The sequence below is a fragment of the Podarcis vaucheri genome, assembly GCF_965113315.1.
Source record: "Podarcis vaucheri genome assembly, chromosome: 1".
Taxonomy (NCBI): Eukaryota; Metazoa; Chordata; class Lepidosauria; order Squamata; family Lacertidae; genus Podarcis; species Podarcis vaucheri.
The window spans coordinates 119,958,141-119,975,173 of record NC_138759.1 but is presented as its reverse complement, the minus strand read 5'-3'; the positions used below and the strand labels follow the sequence as shown (position 1 = coordinate 119,975,173).

At 43.9% G+C, this 17,033-nt stretch overlaps 1 protein-coding gene across 2 annotated transcripts in view; it reads left to right on the top strand.

Annotated features, from left to right (window-relative positions):
- Positions 1-16,229, top strand: part of LOC309524625 (mitogen-activated protein kinase kinase kinase 20-like) — a 16,873-nt gene extending 644 nt beyond the window's left edge. Inside the window, exons 1-5 of one of the 2 annotated variants that reach the window (XM_082209406.1) lie at positions 2,842-2,983; positions 8,686-8,802; positions 11,164-11,238; positions 12,327-12,477; positions 14,625-16,229. In XM_082209406.1, coding sequence (XP_082065532.1) covers positions 8,701-8,802; positions 11,164-11,238; positions 12,327-12,477; positions 14,625-15,307 — 1,011 coding nt within the window. In that variant the 5' untranslated portion in view covers positions 2,842-2,983; positions 8,686-8,700 and the 3' untranslated portion in view covers positions 15,308-16,229. Of the gene's footprint in view, positions 1-2,841; positions 2,984-8,685; positions 8,803-11,163; positions 11,239-12,326; positions 12,478-14,624 lie in introns of those variants that run through there. The other variant, XM_082209405.1, reaches the window with a different exon arrangement.
- Positions 16,230-17,033: the final 804 nt, after the last annotated feature.

Sequence of the window (17,033 nt, the reverse complement as noted above, 5' to 3'; positions counted from 1 at the left end):
GAGCTACTGGGAGCTTAAATTATCAACATGCTACGACTTTTAATACCAGCATGATCAGGCTTTTCCTTTCCCCCATGTTTGTTTTATCTTACATTACATCTTATATTTTTCAATACCCAGTTGCCTGCTATGATGGCACTTCCATTTTTTCCTCTCATTTATCTTCCTTTTCTGTTTCTCCTTTAGTTTGCTGTAATTCTTGAATTAAATAATAATAATACGTTCTAATTTATAAAATTCATATTTTGAATATAGGCCTCCTTCAAAACTGATTATCCCTTCCCCCCCCACACACACCTCAGAAAAAAGTTATGAATCTTCTGCAACGTAAAATATTACAGTGGTACCTTCAGGTTACATACGCTTCAGGTTACAGACTCCACTAACCCAGAAATATTACCTCGGGTTAAGAACTTTGCTTCAGGATGAGAACAGAAATTGTGCTCCATAAGCTAAAGTGGTGCTTCAGGTTAAGAACAGTTTCAGGTTAAGAACGGACCTCTGGAACGAATGAAGTACTTAACCCGAGGTACCACTGTACTTATTTTACCAAATTCTATGACTTCACACTGGGGTTCAGATAATGTATGTGAGGGAAAGTCACTGTGTTCAGGAAGCACCTTGAGTTTTTAAAAGCCTCACCACCAGTACAGATTTGATCATTTGTGGAGGGGATAATGTTTCATAATAGCTTTCTCCTTCCACAGCCACTTTCAAAATCTCCAGAATTTTCCGTTGGTTTTAGTGTTTGTCTTATTATTATTGCTTTGCACAATTGCTTCCTCAGATTTTAAAGAATGTCATGATGTATAATTTGCTTCTACAAGCTTCTGTCTTGAGGCCTTTGGCAATTAGGATGGGATTTCATAGATGACATAATTTCCTAGCTTCTTTCAATATTAAATAATGATATAATACAAATGTCTATATTAAATAATTAAATAATACTGCTTTGAGGAGTATTCTGCTTCCTACCTTAGTAACACATACAATAATGTCAGGGAGGCTAATAATCGTTCACACAGCATGGTAAACCACGGTTTACCACTGCATGGATGAGGCTGAGGAAAGCAACATTTCGTCATGGGCTTCTCTTGTAGGTTGCTTGGCTCTGAAGTGTTATGTACTGAAGTTCTCACCCTGCCCATCAGGGGGATACTGTAGATAGTTATGCAAATAAGGGATCGAAAGTGACGTCCAGTGATTGGATAGTTTTAGAAAATTGTTACAGTTACGTTGTACTGGAGCTCTATTTAAGCAGGCTGACTGAACCCTTCAGTTCAGTTCTGTTCTGGCCTCTGAATAAACAAGAGCTGTTTGAAGAATTGCTGTGTCGTCTGATATGTTCACCCACAACTTAACACAAAGTATGAGGATTTTGGCTTTCATATTACATTAGAACCAGAGATAAAACAACTCTGCCTAATTAAACATGCACGCTTCATGACTCATGATTTGAAGTTGGCTTGTGTTGAAAATGGCCAGAGTTTGTTTTAAACCATGATCTCTGCTTTGAACAGAACGCTAAGCTGGGATTCTTTTTTTAAAAAAGCCTTCTTCTTTTCCAGCTGAGCTAATTCTGGCTCAGCCACATAGCCCTAAACCATGGCTTAGCGTCGCGAATAAATGCAACCAATCTCTGTTGCTGCACCTCTTCTGTCTCATAGCTCATGAAGGGTGAAATCATTATGCACAATAGTTCTTTGGCACAGGAGAGCAGGGGTCAAAGGGGGTCGGCGACCCACAGCTCCTTCTTCTGGATCTAAAGAACTAATGGACAGCGCTGCTTCTGGTCCATTTTTAATAGAATGAGGCTATCAGATCTGTTTAAACTGTCAGAGTAAGAGATGCCATGGTTTTTACATCATGGCTTTACATATAGTTTTTGCTAAGTAGCAACTGTAGTTTTTTAGTCTGAATTGTGAGAAATGATGGGGAAACTTTGCGAACCTATAAAACAAACAAAACATTACAGTGGTACCTCAGGTTACATATGCTTCAGGTTACAGACTCCGCTAACCCAGAAATAGTACCTTGGGTTAAGAACTTTGCTTCAGGATGAGAACAGAAATTGTGCTCCGGCGGTGAGGCGGCAGCGGGAGACCCCATTAGCTAAAGTGGTGCTTCAGGTTAAGAACAGTTTCAGGTTAAGAACGGACCTCCGGAACGAATTAAGTACTTAACCTGAGGTACCACTGTATAACTTCCATTCTTCCATGTGAAATTCTCTTCAATTAGCAAACCCTTTTCAATGTGATTTTGTTGTTTCTGAGTGTTGTTTCTTAGACTAAGGCTGCAGTCGTAATGTAGGAAGTAGGCCCTGTGAAGAATAGCCTTACGCAAAGTCCTTCTGGGTTTTTTGCCGGCAGTGCAGAGAAGTGCTCTTTCTTTCCTCCATCCTTTTTCACGATTTTATTTTTTGAAACAACTGTTTCCCTACCAATAGAAACAGTGGGGAGAGAAATCAGGAGAGATTTATGCTAGCTTCCGAGCCTCTCTCTAAACCTCTCTCTAGCTCAGAGGTGGGGTAGGTATCAGGAAGGTCTGGGGTCCAAGCCCTTCCCCTTTCCTCCCCGGACGTGCCCCAATCTCCCCACACACCCCTTTGGCTCTACCAGCATTGTCCATAGAGCCTGTGGGATGCAAGAATCAGGTGCAGTCAAACACAACATTGCCAGAGTAGACATGAAGGTTGTCTCAGTACTCCAGCCAGAACTTCCTGCTTTCCAGGACTGAGACGAAACTTCCTACGTGTAACTTGAGATGGAGTAGAAAGAACCAGAACCACAGGCTGGCGACCATCTTGTCTCCTCTTGTCTCGTATCGACGCCATCTTAACAACAGCACTACTAAGATGCACCCTTGGCTCCAACCCAAGAGAAGAAAAGCGGGGCTTTCTCCCATAAGGAGATCCACATTTAAACTATGTTATAACCTTTTAAGTCTGCCTTCTGGGAACCTTTGTGTGAACAGATGATTACTTGCGAGTAAACGTTTTATACAGAAGACTGTGTAGCGTCTTATTTTAGGAGGGATTAAACAGGGAAAATACCAGGAAATATTTACAGAGACTCTTAACGAGTCTGAGCAGGCTATCTGCTGTGCGTGTGTTTAAAAAAGGAGAATGTTAACTCTGCTGATTTTGTTGAACTTGTAAAGACAAGTTGGGATAGGACAGGGGTCTGCAACCTTTAAGACAAAAAGAGCCACTTGGACCCGTTTCCGAAGGGAAAAAAACTGGGAGCTGTAAAACTCGTCATTATAAAAATAACTTTTTTGTCACTTTTTATTATTTCTTTGCTTGACGCCTCAGAATTACTCCTCCTCATAGAAATAAACGTTAAATTAACAAGTTACCTTTTTGTGTGTGTGTGTGTTCTTCACTCCCCTTCAAAACAGCGTACATGCCCCCTTTCAATGCAGTGACCAGCGTACATGCCCCTTACAATGTAGCGGGTGGGCGGGAAGGTGACGTTGGGAGAGTGCGTGACTAACGCACGCACCGGCCAAGGCGACGTCACAGCCAGTACAGCGCCCGCCACAGTGGGGGAGTGTCGGGGCGCACAATGCGCCTCCTCCCCTCGCTAGTATCCGCCCCGGAGCCGCGGCAAAGGTGTAAAAGAGCCACATGTGGCTCTGGAGCCGCGGGTTGCAGACCCCTGGGGTAGGATATCTTAGACAATATATCCTCCCTCGCATCCCTAAAGATTCCCACAGAGCCAGGGTGTAGTAAGCTTGTGCAACAGTGGGAAGGCAAGATCTCCTTCTCTCTTGTTAGAGCTTTTTCTCCAATGGAGAGGGAGTCCTGCTGTATCCTGGGACACCTTCCCAGGAACCACAGGATGGCAGATTTAATTTCTGATAAGCTGTATGATGCTTTCGTGGAAGGTGTGTCTGTGTTAACATACAACGGAGAAGCTGTGGTCCTCCAGTCGTTGCTGGACTCCAGTCATGCCCAGCCAGTAAGACCAATGGTCAAAGATGAGGAGAGTTGCAATGTAGCATCTCAAGGGTCACAGGTGCCACACATGGGGGTAAGTTCCTATTGTAACCAGGGTGTCTTCTCAGTAAACATGGTTAAGATTGCACTGTGCTCGGGGGCATAGCGTGGGCAGTGCTGGGGGGACCGTGGCTCCTGGGTGCACAATTCTTGAGGGGGTGCAAACCATGCGCCCCCAGTGCTCCTCTTTGCCCACCAAGGGCTGTATTGGCCAGCCGGGCTCCCCCCTGCACGGGGGGGCAGGTGGCTTAGCATGGTCCCACTTTGCTCTGGTGGTGGTGGGGTTGCTCCGTCGGCAGCAAGGACTGGGCTGGAGTTCCCCGCCCAGTGCATGCATGCCCGCCCCGGGCACTGGCAACTGAGGCTACACCACTGAGGCTACATATTTCAGGTTGTACCTGGGGCTATAACTGCAACTTAACAGAGGACCTCTAATTATTTCAGGTCTTAGATTTTGTTTTGTTTCTAATCTTACCACATATTCAGCGACTCTGCTGAGCACTTGTTTTCCATTTTCCAAATTCTCAACAACATCTTTGCAAAACATTTACATTCTTTCTGCTCCAAGCTCTTTGTGGCGATAGCGCCATTTCCCAGCACAGTAAAATTAACTATGGTCGCTGTACCATTGCCTGTTATTCATCTCCTGCGGAGCAAGGTCAAGTTACAGTATTTTATATGTATCTGAATTTCTGTATTTTTGCCACTGTAAAGAAGACCATCCTGCGACATGAAACCATTGAGGGTCAAGTAGCCATAGCCTGCCGCTTTTCGTTTCGAGATGCATTGAAGCTTGTGGGTTGATGTAGAGATACCGTACAGGGGGAAAATATATATATTTGAGCTCACATGCAGGGTTTCAGGGCGCGCAAGATAAAAATGGAAAGCAAGGGGACTAAAAAGTGAACACATATAACCAAGTCTAAATTGAATATAGTTAATTATGTAATCTTATATTAAACTTCCAAAATGGTACTGCTCTGTCATATGCTGGCAGCAATGTAGCTTAATTATAGATTCCCCTAAATATTTGTCCTTAGGCTGACTCCTTAAGAAGTAACAGGGTCAATGCTAACCAGAGTCGAAAGCCTTTCTTGACGGCAGATACAGCAGCAAGGCCCCTGGAGAGTCATGAAGTAGCTGGGGTCATTTTCTGGCAGCTATGCCTAATTATCATGACTACAGTGATACAAGTTAATATGGGTTATTCCCATACAGAAAGAAGACTGGTCCATCTGCTTAAAGTTTTGCTGAAACTGATTTTTTAAAAAAACCAAAAACATATGAAAAAACAATAATGAATAAGAGCCCAAATATTTTATATTTATGTCAACTGCATGGATTTAGGAATAAGAACATTTTACAGTGGTACCTCGGGTTACATAAACTTCAGGTTACATTCGCTTCAGGTTACAGACTCCGCTAACCCAGAAATAGTACCTCGGATTAAGAACTTTGCTTCAGGATGAGAACAGAAATTGTGCTCCGGTGGTGCAGCAGCAGCGGGAGGCTCCCTTAGCTAAAGTGGTGCTTCAGGTTAAGAACAGTTTCAGGTAAAGAGCGGCCCTCCGGAACGAATTAAGTACTTAACCCGAGGTACCACTGTACAGGGATTCAATACAAAACATGGCCTTCGCTGTTAAATCACGTGGAATGTCTTTTCATTGCCATTTTAGCATTTGTTAAGGATATATATATCCCTAAGGAAGTCAGACTATCCTCCACCAGGGCCAGGGCCAGGGCCTTTTCAGTGATGGCTCCAACCTGGTGCAATGCTCTGTCCCATGAGACTAGGGCCCTTCGGGATTTTACCTTCTTCCGTCGGGCCTGTAAGACAGAGCTATTCTGCCTGGCCTTTAATTTGAATTTAGCCTGATCTTTTATTTCCCTTCTCTTCCCTCCCCCACCCCTTTTATGAAGATTACCCACTCTGAGACCCCACAGCTAATTCTCCCCTGGCCTCCTCGCTGGCCCAAGTAGGACTAATTCCACCAGCTAGCCCTGGTGACTATCTAATGCTTATTAGATGGATTTCCCCCAAATTGTTTTTTGAACTTTGAACTTTATTGTTATTCGTGTTTTTATACTGTATTTTATGCTGCTTCTATAATTAAGTGTTTTAAATTTGTTGTTAGCCGCCCTGAGCCCGGTTTTCTGAACTGGGAAGGGCGGGGTATAAATAAAAAAATATTATTATATAGAAAAAAAATATTCTCAATGTCCTGTTTTTCTTTGCTGTACCGTGCACAAAAAGAGCAGGTTTGATGTGCTGGTTGTAGGACTTGGACTAAGGACATTTAGGTTTGAATCCATGCTAGAAGATCGCTAAAGTTGTTTTCACACACAGAACTCTTTAGTGATGCTAAGGGGTTGCTTTTCTATAATTAGCTGGACGCAGGTTTAAAACATTGGTTACCCACAGCTTTTAATACAGTGCTATATCAATGCCCTTCCCAGTGGCCAAGGCCCCTCTGTAATGTTTTCTCACAAGTCCTTCCTAATGTTAATTAAAAGGTTCCTCTTTCCTTCTTCTTTTCATTTCATTGCTTCCTGTTGATCACAGCTGAAGGAGTAATGCTGAAGAAACTAATTGCCCCAATGTCGGTCCTAACTGAGTCGTCATTAATACCTACTTTCATCATCAGCAGAAAACAGGCAATAAAATGTAATTAAAGGCACAAAACCCCCCAAAGCCTGAATGATGCACAGGGACGCGGACTTATAAAAAATATTGGGGGGGCCCGGGAAAGCTCATGAATAATAAATAAGCTCATGAATATGCAAATAAAGTGGCTCCGGCCCCAAATAGGGCAAGCCACACACCCCAGCCAGCCGATTGGCTGGCTGGGAGGTGTGGCCAGTCGGGATTCCCCTGTTCTCGCGGGGGCTGAAACGAAGCAGCGAGGCAGGAGCCCCCGCCCCCGGGGATTCCCTAATTTCGCGGGGGACGGCCGGGGCTCTCAGACTAGGGCGCACGGCTGGCTGGCTGGCTGGCTGGCGAGGGACGGCGGCGGCGCTCTGCTGGAAGGGCGCCCAAAATTATTGGGGGGGCTGAGCCCCCCCAAAATTTTTTTTGAGGGGGCTCGAGCCCCCTCAGGCCCCATGGAGTCGGCGCCTATGATGATGCACAATGTAATTAAAGGCACAAAAGCCTTGGCCACATTAGATTGCTGGTGTGGCAACTTTCTGGTTTCCCCCCTTCTTTTTCTTCTTTATTAATCGTTCTTTAGAAACAAGAGGTATCAACGTAGGAAACAGTGGACTACAATTATTTGTCACCAGCATTGTCTGACTTCTCTGTAAAATGTGAGTGAGCCATTCACCACATCCTGATGTGATAGGGATAAAATGTGGAACGGCCAATGATGTTGCCCTGAACAGCTGAGAGGAAGGAATATATATATTTTTTTATCTCTGCTGGATTTGAAATTCTTTTAATTGTTGTTGTTGTTGTTGTTAATCACTCTGTTGTGCCTTCCTGGGAAATGGAATCATGAATTAAATAAAGACTTAATGAGAAATGGAAAATAATTTGAAATGCTTTGTTTTAAGGCCATTTGCTGTTAATCTATGAATTTTCCTGGACCGCTTATTAAAACAGTCCTCCGCACTTGCTCTCAAAATAACAGACCACCTGTTGAATGTGCGTAGTTCAAATGGCTTCTCTGATCCTTTTAGGAAAACATGCTCCAGGTGCAGATGTAAATAATATTATAACTCGGGTGACATTTGCAGATAACAGACTTCCTCAACCTGGTTCCTTTCAGCTACTCTTGGACTAAAACTACCATCAGCTCCAACTGGCATCCCTGTTGTGGCAGAGCCTGATGGGAGCTGTAGTAACAGCTGGAGGGCACAAGGCTGAGAAAGGCTGTCATATATGTGGAAGAGAAGTCCTTAAGTTTTGATCTCTTGAGACTTGCTTGTTTCCTGCATGCCATCCACATTTTCCTGCTTGCTGATGCAGAATACTTGAAAGGCTTCCAAATTTGTGCTTTGTGGCTGTGAGCCAGCTAAAGCTATATGTACATATAGAGACGAAGCTTATTCGGAAAGATGAAGTTTATTAAAAAGATTTCACTGTGGCCCTTTGCAACGCTGCGGGAAAGGCAACCCGTTTAAGTTTTAAATTACTGAAAAGCGGGTTGTCTTTTTATCCTGTGGTAGGAATTTCAGGGGGACGCGGGTGGCGCTGTGGTCTAAACCACTGAGCCTCTTGGGCTTGCCGATCAGAAGGTTGGTGGTTCGAATCCCCGCGACGGGGGGAGCTCCCATTGTGCGGCGGTTTGTTCCATTGCACTAGAAGTGGCTTAGTCATGCCGGCCACATCACCCGGAAAAACTGTCTGCGGACACACTGCAATCCCAGAGGCGTCTGCGATTGGACTTAACTGTCAGGGGTTCTTTACCTTTACCTTTTTTTTAGGAATTTCAGATTAAACCCCTGACCTTTCGGTGTTGTTTGGGGATAAGGAGCGTCCCCAAACCCATTTAAGAACCCCTCTTGCTGACAAGTAAGGATTATTTCACATTAAAATGGAGTTTGGATGCTTCAGTTCCTAAGATAATATAAAATCAATTAATTTATTGGGGTTTCTATTTTTATTTTTTTGCTTGGAGACAACAAAAAGTCACAATTGCTCCAGTGTCCAGTTTTGATATTCTGTATTTTCTTTTCCGTGCCAGGACTGTAAATGGAAGATGTACATGGAAATGGATGGGGATGAGATTGCAATAACTTACATAAAAGACGTGACATTTAACACTAACTTACCTGACACAGAGATTTTAAAGATGACAAAGGTAAGGTTCTGTTTACGGGCTTGAAGCTTTCATGATTGTCTAGATCTTGAACAAAGGTATTAAAATACCACAGCGGCAGACTTTTGTGCCTATAGAAACTCATTCTGCAGGCAGCTTTTAAAGACCCCCTCCCACCCCTTCCCACATTTGTATCACAATAGATTTTTTCCCCTGTTAACATTACCTTTTCAGTCATGGTAATAAGAAAGCGATGGCACGCTTAAGATATTACAATTAAAGTGTGTGATTTCTTGGTTCCGTAACACGGTAAATCGTACATCAGACAATGTACAGACAAGTTCTAAATGAGAAGAGTGTTCATCAAGGTGTGCTGGGAAAATAAAGTGTTGGCCTTTGGCAGCAATTTATGTTATTAAAATGGGGAAATAAAACAGGTATATTTAGTGGGAAGGTATCTTGAACCAGGCCTATAATCACCAGGATTTATGAGGTTTGGCCAGGTTCCTTCCATTTTATGAAGGGAAAAACCCACAGCAGATTCATGGTAGAAATGTGCTATTCTAGGAAAACTGCTTCTGGACTAATAATAATGGCTTTTCCACACAATTCGAAAAATTGCACTGTTTTTCCTGTATGTTCATTTCATATTATCAGCCTGTTGGTTATTTAAACTCAGTCTTTCAACTAATGCTAAAATGCTTCTTCAGGGGAAAAAATGATTAGGAAAGGGCGTTATTGTCAGGGAACCATCCCTGACAGTTATCTTTAAATTTTATTTGTTTAGTTCAAAGACAGAAGAACTGCAGGAAAACACAGGGTGACAATAGAGTGGTTTATGGAATTCTATGGGTGTCCCATAAAAACGGGGAGTGATTGAAGAATGGCAATTCCACCCTAAGGGCCTGGTGTGGAAGTAGCCCTAGACTCAAGCTGCTATTTGAATGTGTCCTCTTCCAGCCTTCCTCAACCTTGTGCCTTCTTGATATTTTTGACCGCAACTCCCATCATCCCTGACTGTTGGCTGTGCTAGCTGGGGCTGATGTGGGCTGTAATTCAAAACTTCTGGAAGGCACCAGGTTGAGAAAGATTGTTGTGTTCATTGTTTGAAATCCTGTTGGGTCTTCTGAAAAGTGTGTAAGATGTAGCCTGTCAGGGGAAGGGGTCTGCAGTAAGGAGGAGGGGTGGGGAAAAGCCCAGCAGCACAAATGGCCTTCTGCTTGGGCAAGTCTGGACCCCAAGCCTTAGTATTGGAGCTCATTCATAATAGTAACACTAATAATAATACTTACTATTATTATTATTATTATATATACCCTGCCCATCTGGCTCGGTTTCCCCAGCCACTCTGGGTAGCTCCCAACAGAATATTAAAAACATGATAAAACATCAAACATTACAAGCTTCCCTAAACAGGGCTGCCTTCAGATGTCTTCTAAAAGTCAGATAATTGTTTATTTCCTTGACATCTGGTGAGAGGGTGTTCCACAGGGCGGGTGCCACTACTGAGAAGGCCCTCTGCCTGTTTCCCTTGGCTTCTTGCAGCGAGGGAACCGCCAGAAGGCCCTTGGAACTGGACGTCAGTGTCCAGGCTGAACGATGGGGGTGGAGATGCTCCTTCAGGTATACTGGGCCGAGGCCGTTTAGGGCTTTAAAGGTCAGCAACAACATGTTGAATTGTGCTCGGAAACGTACTGGGAGCCAATGCAGGTCTTTCAGGACTGGTGTTATATGGTCTTGGCGGCCGCTCCAAGTCACCAGTCTAGCTGCTGCATTCTGGATTAATTTTAGTTTCTGTGTTACCTTCAAAGGTAGCCCCACGTAGAGCGCATTGCAGTAGTCCAAGCAGGTTTTCTGCAGCCTGGTACAGTCGTACCTTGTTTTGCAACTGGGATCTGTTCCGGAGCCCCAGCTGCTAGCTGAAAAGGACACAGGGCAAAGTGCTGCGTCTGCGCACACGCGAGCGGCAAACCCAGAAGTAACCCGTTCCGGTACTTCCAGGTTTGCTATGGACGTTCGCCTGAATGGACACTGGATGCGGCAGACATTCGCGGAGATATTACTGTAAACTTATTTTTAAGGGCATATGCCTATGACTAAACTTCTAACCAGCAATGAGTATACAGTATGAAATGAATCGGTCAGTTGGTTGCATAGAAAGCAATAAAAGCATGACAAAAAATGAAATGCCTAAAGATGAAAATAAATCATGGAAGACATCCAGGCCAAACAAGACATCGTGTGCTAAGATTTGTACTTTTGTATTTATTTAGTCATTTGACACAGTTTCTGTGTTTGCTTGTTTTCACTCTTTCTGAAGGACAGAGGATGGATGCATAGAAATTGATTTGCACAATGAGGCAGAAAACAAAAATGTTTCTTTCATTTATTTTTATTTTGCAGCCACCATTTGTAATGGAGAAATGGATTGTGGGAATAGAAGACGATCAGACTGTGGAATGTTTAGTTACTTATGAGGTAAGTGTTGTGGGTGGGTGGGGAGCCATCCCGCTCCTTTTGCCTGGAGGGTTTCAGAATAAGGAGCTGACATGCCTTCACTTTCTTGCCCACTGTAGTCAACACCAAATACTGTAATTAATTTTAAACTGCCAACTTCTCATGCGAATTTGAATGCCATCTTCAGAAATCACACCCAGACTCCTAGCTGGGAAAGCTTGCTTCCTTAAGTGTAATATATATATATATATGCACACACATACCTTTCTTTTCTCTTCCTTTTGAGTAATGGTTGGTGTAGGTGGTGTTTGTTGAACAGACAATCTTTCTTACCTTTTTGGCAAAACGCTAATTAGCAGAGCAGAGGAACAACAGGAGAAGGGAAAGGGCAAGAGGGAAAACATAAAATAAAACCTAGAAGCAATTTAGCTATGTATAATAGGATGGAAATTAGCCTTTGTATGAGTAGATTTTTGGATACTTACAAAAAAAAAGTGTTTAAAGACCAATGGGATATTTCACACTGAGGCTAATAATTGAAATTTCAGCTCTGTCCTGTGGCATGCATTCAAGCAGTGAGAGAGCGATATAGGAAAATTCTGGACCTCGCCTGCCTCAGAAGTGAAGAACAGTAGCTTTCTATTAACAGGAAGAATAACCCTAGGTTCCTTTCAGACTGTAGCTCCTCACAGGTCTCAGAGCCTGACAGCAGGATTAAAGAGCTAGCCACTATAGGCAAGCTACCATAAGGGAACCTCAGCAACAATACCTCCTTAGTGCCTACCTCTTCTGGCAGAAAAGATTATTTACTTGAAGCACTACATGATCTCATAATTACTAAACGGTTCTGTTAAAAGGCAGCCATTAAAATCTTGCCCTTGTTCAGTACACTATTTTGCGCATGGGGGGGGAGCATAATTTGCCGCCAGATTGGTTGCACAACTGAAAAAAATTCTTTGCGGCCAAACTAAAAGAGGATATTAAACAAACTCAGCATGAGAATTTATGGTATCATCAATGTCACAATCCTAAGTTCAGTGTCTGGACAAACACTGCATGACTGCGATGAGGGTCTTTATTTTTTTGCTTCTGAATATCTTGTTGAACAGAGCATTGTCAGAACTCCAAAATCCACCAGACATATCCAGCCAGTGGAATGGAGTAAAGTGAAGCTTCAAGATGAGGTGAAGTCAATACAGCTTAAAATACAGACATCGCTCCCAAACTCAGAAGGCAACCCTCGGAGCAGATCCAATTCTAGTAAGTTTAAATTCCAGTAAGTTTAATGATGCAGAGTGTTGAAGGAAGGACATAAGTAAACAAAACAAAACAAGACATTAATATCTGTTTCAGAAAACACACTCCCATTAGCTCATCCCATTCACTCAACAAGAAACGAAGGCATCTCTCTAAAATGCCCTTTTCTCAGAGAAATGTGTCCATATTCACACTTACTAAGAACTTTGGAGTTGTTTTCCAGCATCCATTGGATCAGAGCTTTCCTGACATATCAACTTTGTAGCTTATTTCAATGGACAAAAACTTAACTGCAGATAGTAAAGGTAAAGGGACCCCTGACCATTAGGGTCAAGTTGTGACCGACTCTGGGGTTGCGGTACTCATCTTGCTTTATTGGCCGAGGGAGCCGGCGTACAGCTTCCGGGTGATGTGGCCAGCATGACAAACTGCTTCTGGCGAACCAGAGCAGCAGCGGAAACGCCGTTTACCTTCCCGCCGGAGCGGTATCTATTTATCTACTTGCACTTTGACATGCTGTTGAACTGCTAGGTTGGCAGGAGCAGGGACCGAGCAACGGGAGCTCACCCCGTCTCAGGGATTCGAACCACTGACCTTCCGATCGGCAAGTCCTAGGCTCTGTGGTTTAACCCACAGCGCCACCTGCGTCCCTTAACTGCAGATAGTACAAACAGCTAGAAGTCTGTCAAGTCAATGAATAAAGGCAGAAGAGCTTTAAAAATAAGTGTGTGCTGTTTAGTCGTGTATTTTAGTGTACAGTTGTATCTACTAATTTGTATATAGGATCTGCCTAATTCGAAGGGTGCATAAACGGGCATTGCACAGTTATAAACACTTAGAATTGTTTGAGCAATGGAGGCCATGTCTTTGAATGCTAAATCCTGCCGAAAGAACCAACTTTCCTAAGAGTATTCTCAACACATGCGTCGACATTATTCAGTGACTGCAGTCTCCTTGGAAGTAAAAGGGCTAACAACACAGCTCCCCAAGCACATTGGCAGCCCGCTATAAGAAAAGGGCTGATTGATGGCCTGTCAGGGACTAGCTGGATGAGGAAGAGTGGTGGAATCTGCCCAACCAAGAGCCCCATGGGGAAGATGCAGAGGAAGAGGATTTCGAACCTGGCGTTTGATGGTGGGACACCAGTCACACAGGCGAGGACAAGCTGGGAAGTGCTGGAAGCAGGGGGCTTGAGGGACAGCGAAGAGATGGGAGCAGACAGGTGCCCCAGCACAGGACAGGGGGATGAGGTTCCTAGTTCGGATGGAGGCACAGGCAGCGATGATAGAGAGGAGAAAGAGCCTGCCCTCTGACAGCTTCTCTACTGACAGCCTGCCTTCGCCTTCCACTCCTAGAACGAGGTGGCTGTAGCTGCTTGTTGCCGAACAGCAAGCCAGGCAGACACAGAGGGACTCCCATGTAGGTTGCTGTAACAAGCAATCACAGAGAGAGAAGGCTGATACCGAGTGCTAGGGAGTGCTAATGAGGGGCTGCAAGCCAGTCCAAACAACGTCTTTGTTTAGACAGTTTTACCCATTAGTAAAGGTAAAGGGACCCCTGACCATTAGGTCCAGTTGTGACCGACTCTAGGGTTACGGCGCTCATCTTGCTTTATTAGCTGAGGGAGCCAGTGTACAGCTTCTGGATCATGTGGCCAGCATGACTAAGCTGCTGGTGGCGAACCAGAGCAGCAGACAGAAATGCCATTTACCTTCCCGCCAGAGCAGTACCTATTTATCTACTTGCACACTGACGTGCTTTCGAACTGCTAGGTTGGCAGGCGCAGGGACTGAGCTCACCCCGTTGCAGGGATTCGAACCGCCAACCTTCTCATCGGCAAGTCCTAGGCTCTGTGGTTTAACCCTCAGCGCCACCCGCTTCCCTTACCCATTAGAAATCTCTGTAAATTCTTTGTTTTGCTTCCCTTCATAAAGAAACTAACTGCAAGTGAGCTAAGCCTCTCTCTCTTTCTCTCTCCAACCTGCGAACCAACTGCCCTGCTTGTCAGACTGTGACATGGCCAGACAGCCCACAGATAACAAGACACCAGCAACTATGCGAAGTCATGGACAGCCCTTACTTTTGGTGCTTCCTCAGAAGGAAATCCATCACCTAGAATTCAAAATTGATGCCCTCTGTTTTTCTTTCAGGTATTGATGCCCAATGGATGAATGCACTGAAACTGCGCCGAGTGACCAGCAGCCCTTCTCTCCAACGTTCCCGCCCTCACAGCCCTAATGGTTTTTTGCCGTACCTTCAGGACCAAGGCACCTACGCTGCTGCCGTGAGACGGACCCAGGTTCCTGTAACCTATCAGATCACTTCTCTGAGTCAGTCGAGAGGATCGTCTCCCACACCATATTTGTCATCGCTACATTTGAACTCAAAGGGAAGCAGCACCTCCAGCGCAGCTTCAGATAGCCCTTCGGAAAGAGACAGGTCCAAAACTAAAAGCCGGCACAGCTACCACAGTGGCGACTCTCGTAGTGTGTCAGGAAATGGAAGGCGCTTTTCAAGGGGTTCGGGAGGTGCTCAGGCAGCTGCTAGGAACCCAGAGAAATTCCGCAGGCATTCCCAGCCAACGTACAGTCAACACTCATCAAGGTCACATGACAGGAAGTCTCCTCATTACCCCCAGCAGCCCAAGTTGATACCAGGGATGCCTTTGAAAACTGAAAGCAAACCCAAAATAGAAGAGGAAGAGGGAAGCAAAGTTGGTGAAGGCGGATGGACCAAAGTTGATTATTCGAAAAAGTCTCATCGGCATATCGTTGGCAAACAAAGAGAAGAGAAGTCAAAAGGAACTGGAACCAGCCAGAAGAAAGTCCATTGATGTTTTTTTGAGAAATAGGTTTTATTTTATTCTTTTGGACATTTAGTTTCTACAGAGAAAGGTGTGTGGGGTGTTTTTAAAGATTCGCCTGACAATGAACGTGAGACTAGCGCTATTGAACATGAATACACTACCTCTCATGGAGATCAAACCCACAAGTCCACGACAGGCGTGGGTTGTTGGGGTTTATACTCACTGCAGCCTGGTGAATAGGATGCTATTGTTTGCATTGTGGATAGTCACATGCTGCAAGTTCTCTTTGCTTCCAGTTGGGTGCTCATGATTTTAACTTAATACTTCCACAAGTGTTAAATTAAGAAATCACCTTAGTTTCAGTCTGATCCTGTAGGGATAGGACCACAGAACACAACTGCCTCTCCCCCCCCCCCCCCCCGCAACACAATGGCTGAAAAAAATGTGACTGGAAAGGTTATCCTTTCCTTACTTATGCAGCTCTCATTACAATATCCTGTCCTGTTGAGTTTGTTTCTCCCGATCTGCTCACTGCGCCCTATTCAGGCACCTCTGGGCCCCTCTCTGGTGATGGGGGAACCCCAGCCCTCCATTTAAAGATGCAGTCCCCACATATTTCCTTTGGACTAATTCTTACGATCATGAAATAATTTAATACTGTATATTCTGCAGAGAAGAGCAAACAAAATAGAAAAAAATAGCCTTGATCGCTCTCGTTTTATTTTTTTATTTTTTTCGTATGACTATTAACATATGGCAAATGTTTTTTATTAATTGCATTTTAATTGTACCCAGCCTTATAAACTACTGTTAATACATGCTATAATTCTACTGAGGTACCTTTGGGGAGGAATTTGTCTTCTAAGACTGTGGTCCTGAACATGAAAGTAAATCCCACTGCATTAAATGTTACTTTTGTCTGAGTATACATGCTTTGGATTGGACAGTGTTTCCTGCTGGCTTTGGCAATGAAATTTTTAACTCTGTATAAACAGAAAACAAAGCTTAGCATATTCAACCACATCAGTCCGTTATGAAAAGGAAATGGTTTGAGGGTTTGTTTTCAAATCTTTTGATTTTGAAGTGGTATGTATATGTGGAGCAGTTAATCCATATTTCCTAAATCTGTTCTCCTCCTGCTTGCAATACACTGGAAGATTTTTAAAAGAAAATAAAACCTTCCTAACTGTCAGTAAGATGGTGTACCCTACTGCCATAAATCCAACCCAGAAACAGAAGGGGAGAAAGCACAGAGACCAAGTTTTGAGAAATGACTTGCTTCCATTTATTCAAAAATTTTCAATCACACAGCACGGATTCACACGTGTATAACTATTTTAAGTATTTATTTTGTATGATTCTTAACATCCTTTAGTCTGCAGAGGTCTCTGAAGGGACTCGCAGCAAAGAATTCATAACATGAAACTATACCACATCAAGCAGCAGTACATAAAGGTTGCATAGACTATGTAATTTTACATTAAGTGTCATCAGATTACTTAAACAGAGCTCCATCCTTCCAAAGTTTTGTCTCTAGGGTAATGTCTTCTTGGCTGGAATGGAAACGGCCTCTATTTCTGGGTCACCTCAGCTCCACAGCAGATCTCTCAGATTGGCAAAAAGGAACTAAAAACTTGCAGCCCTTTATAAGATAGAAAACGTCAGCAGAACAAGGAATTTGCAGCTCTGTGGAAATCCGTAAGTTGCTTTAAAACTTTAAGGGAAACCTCAGTCCTGACCTTGTCCTTAAGGG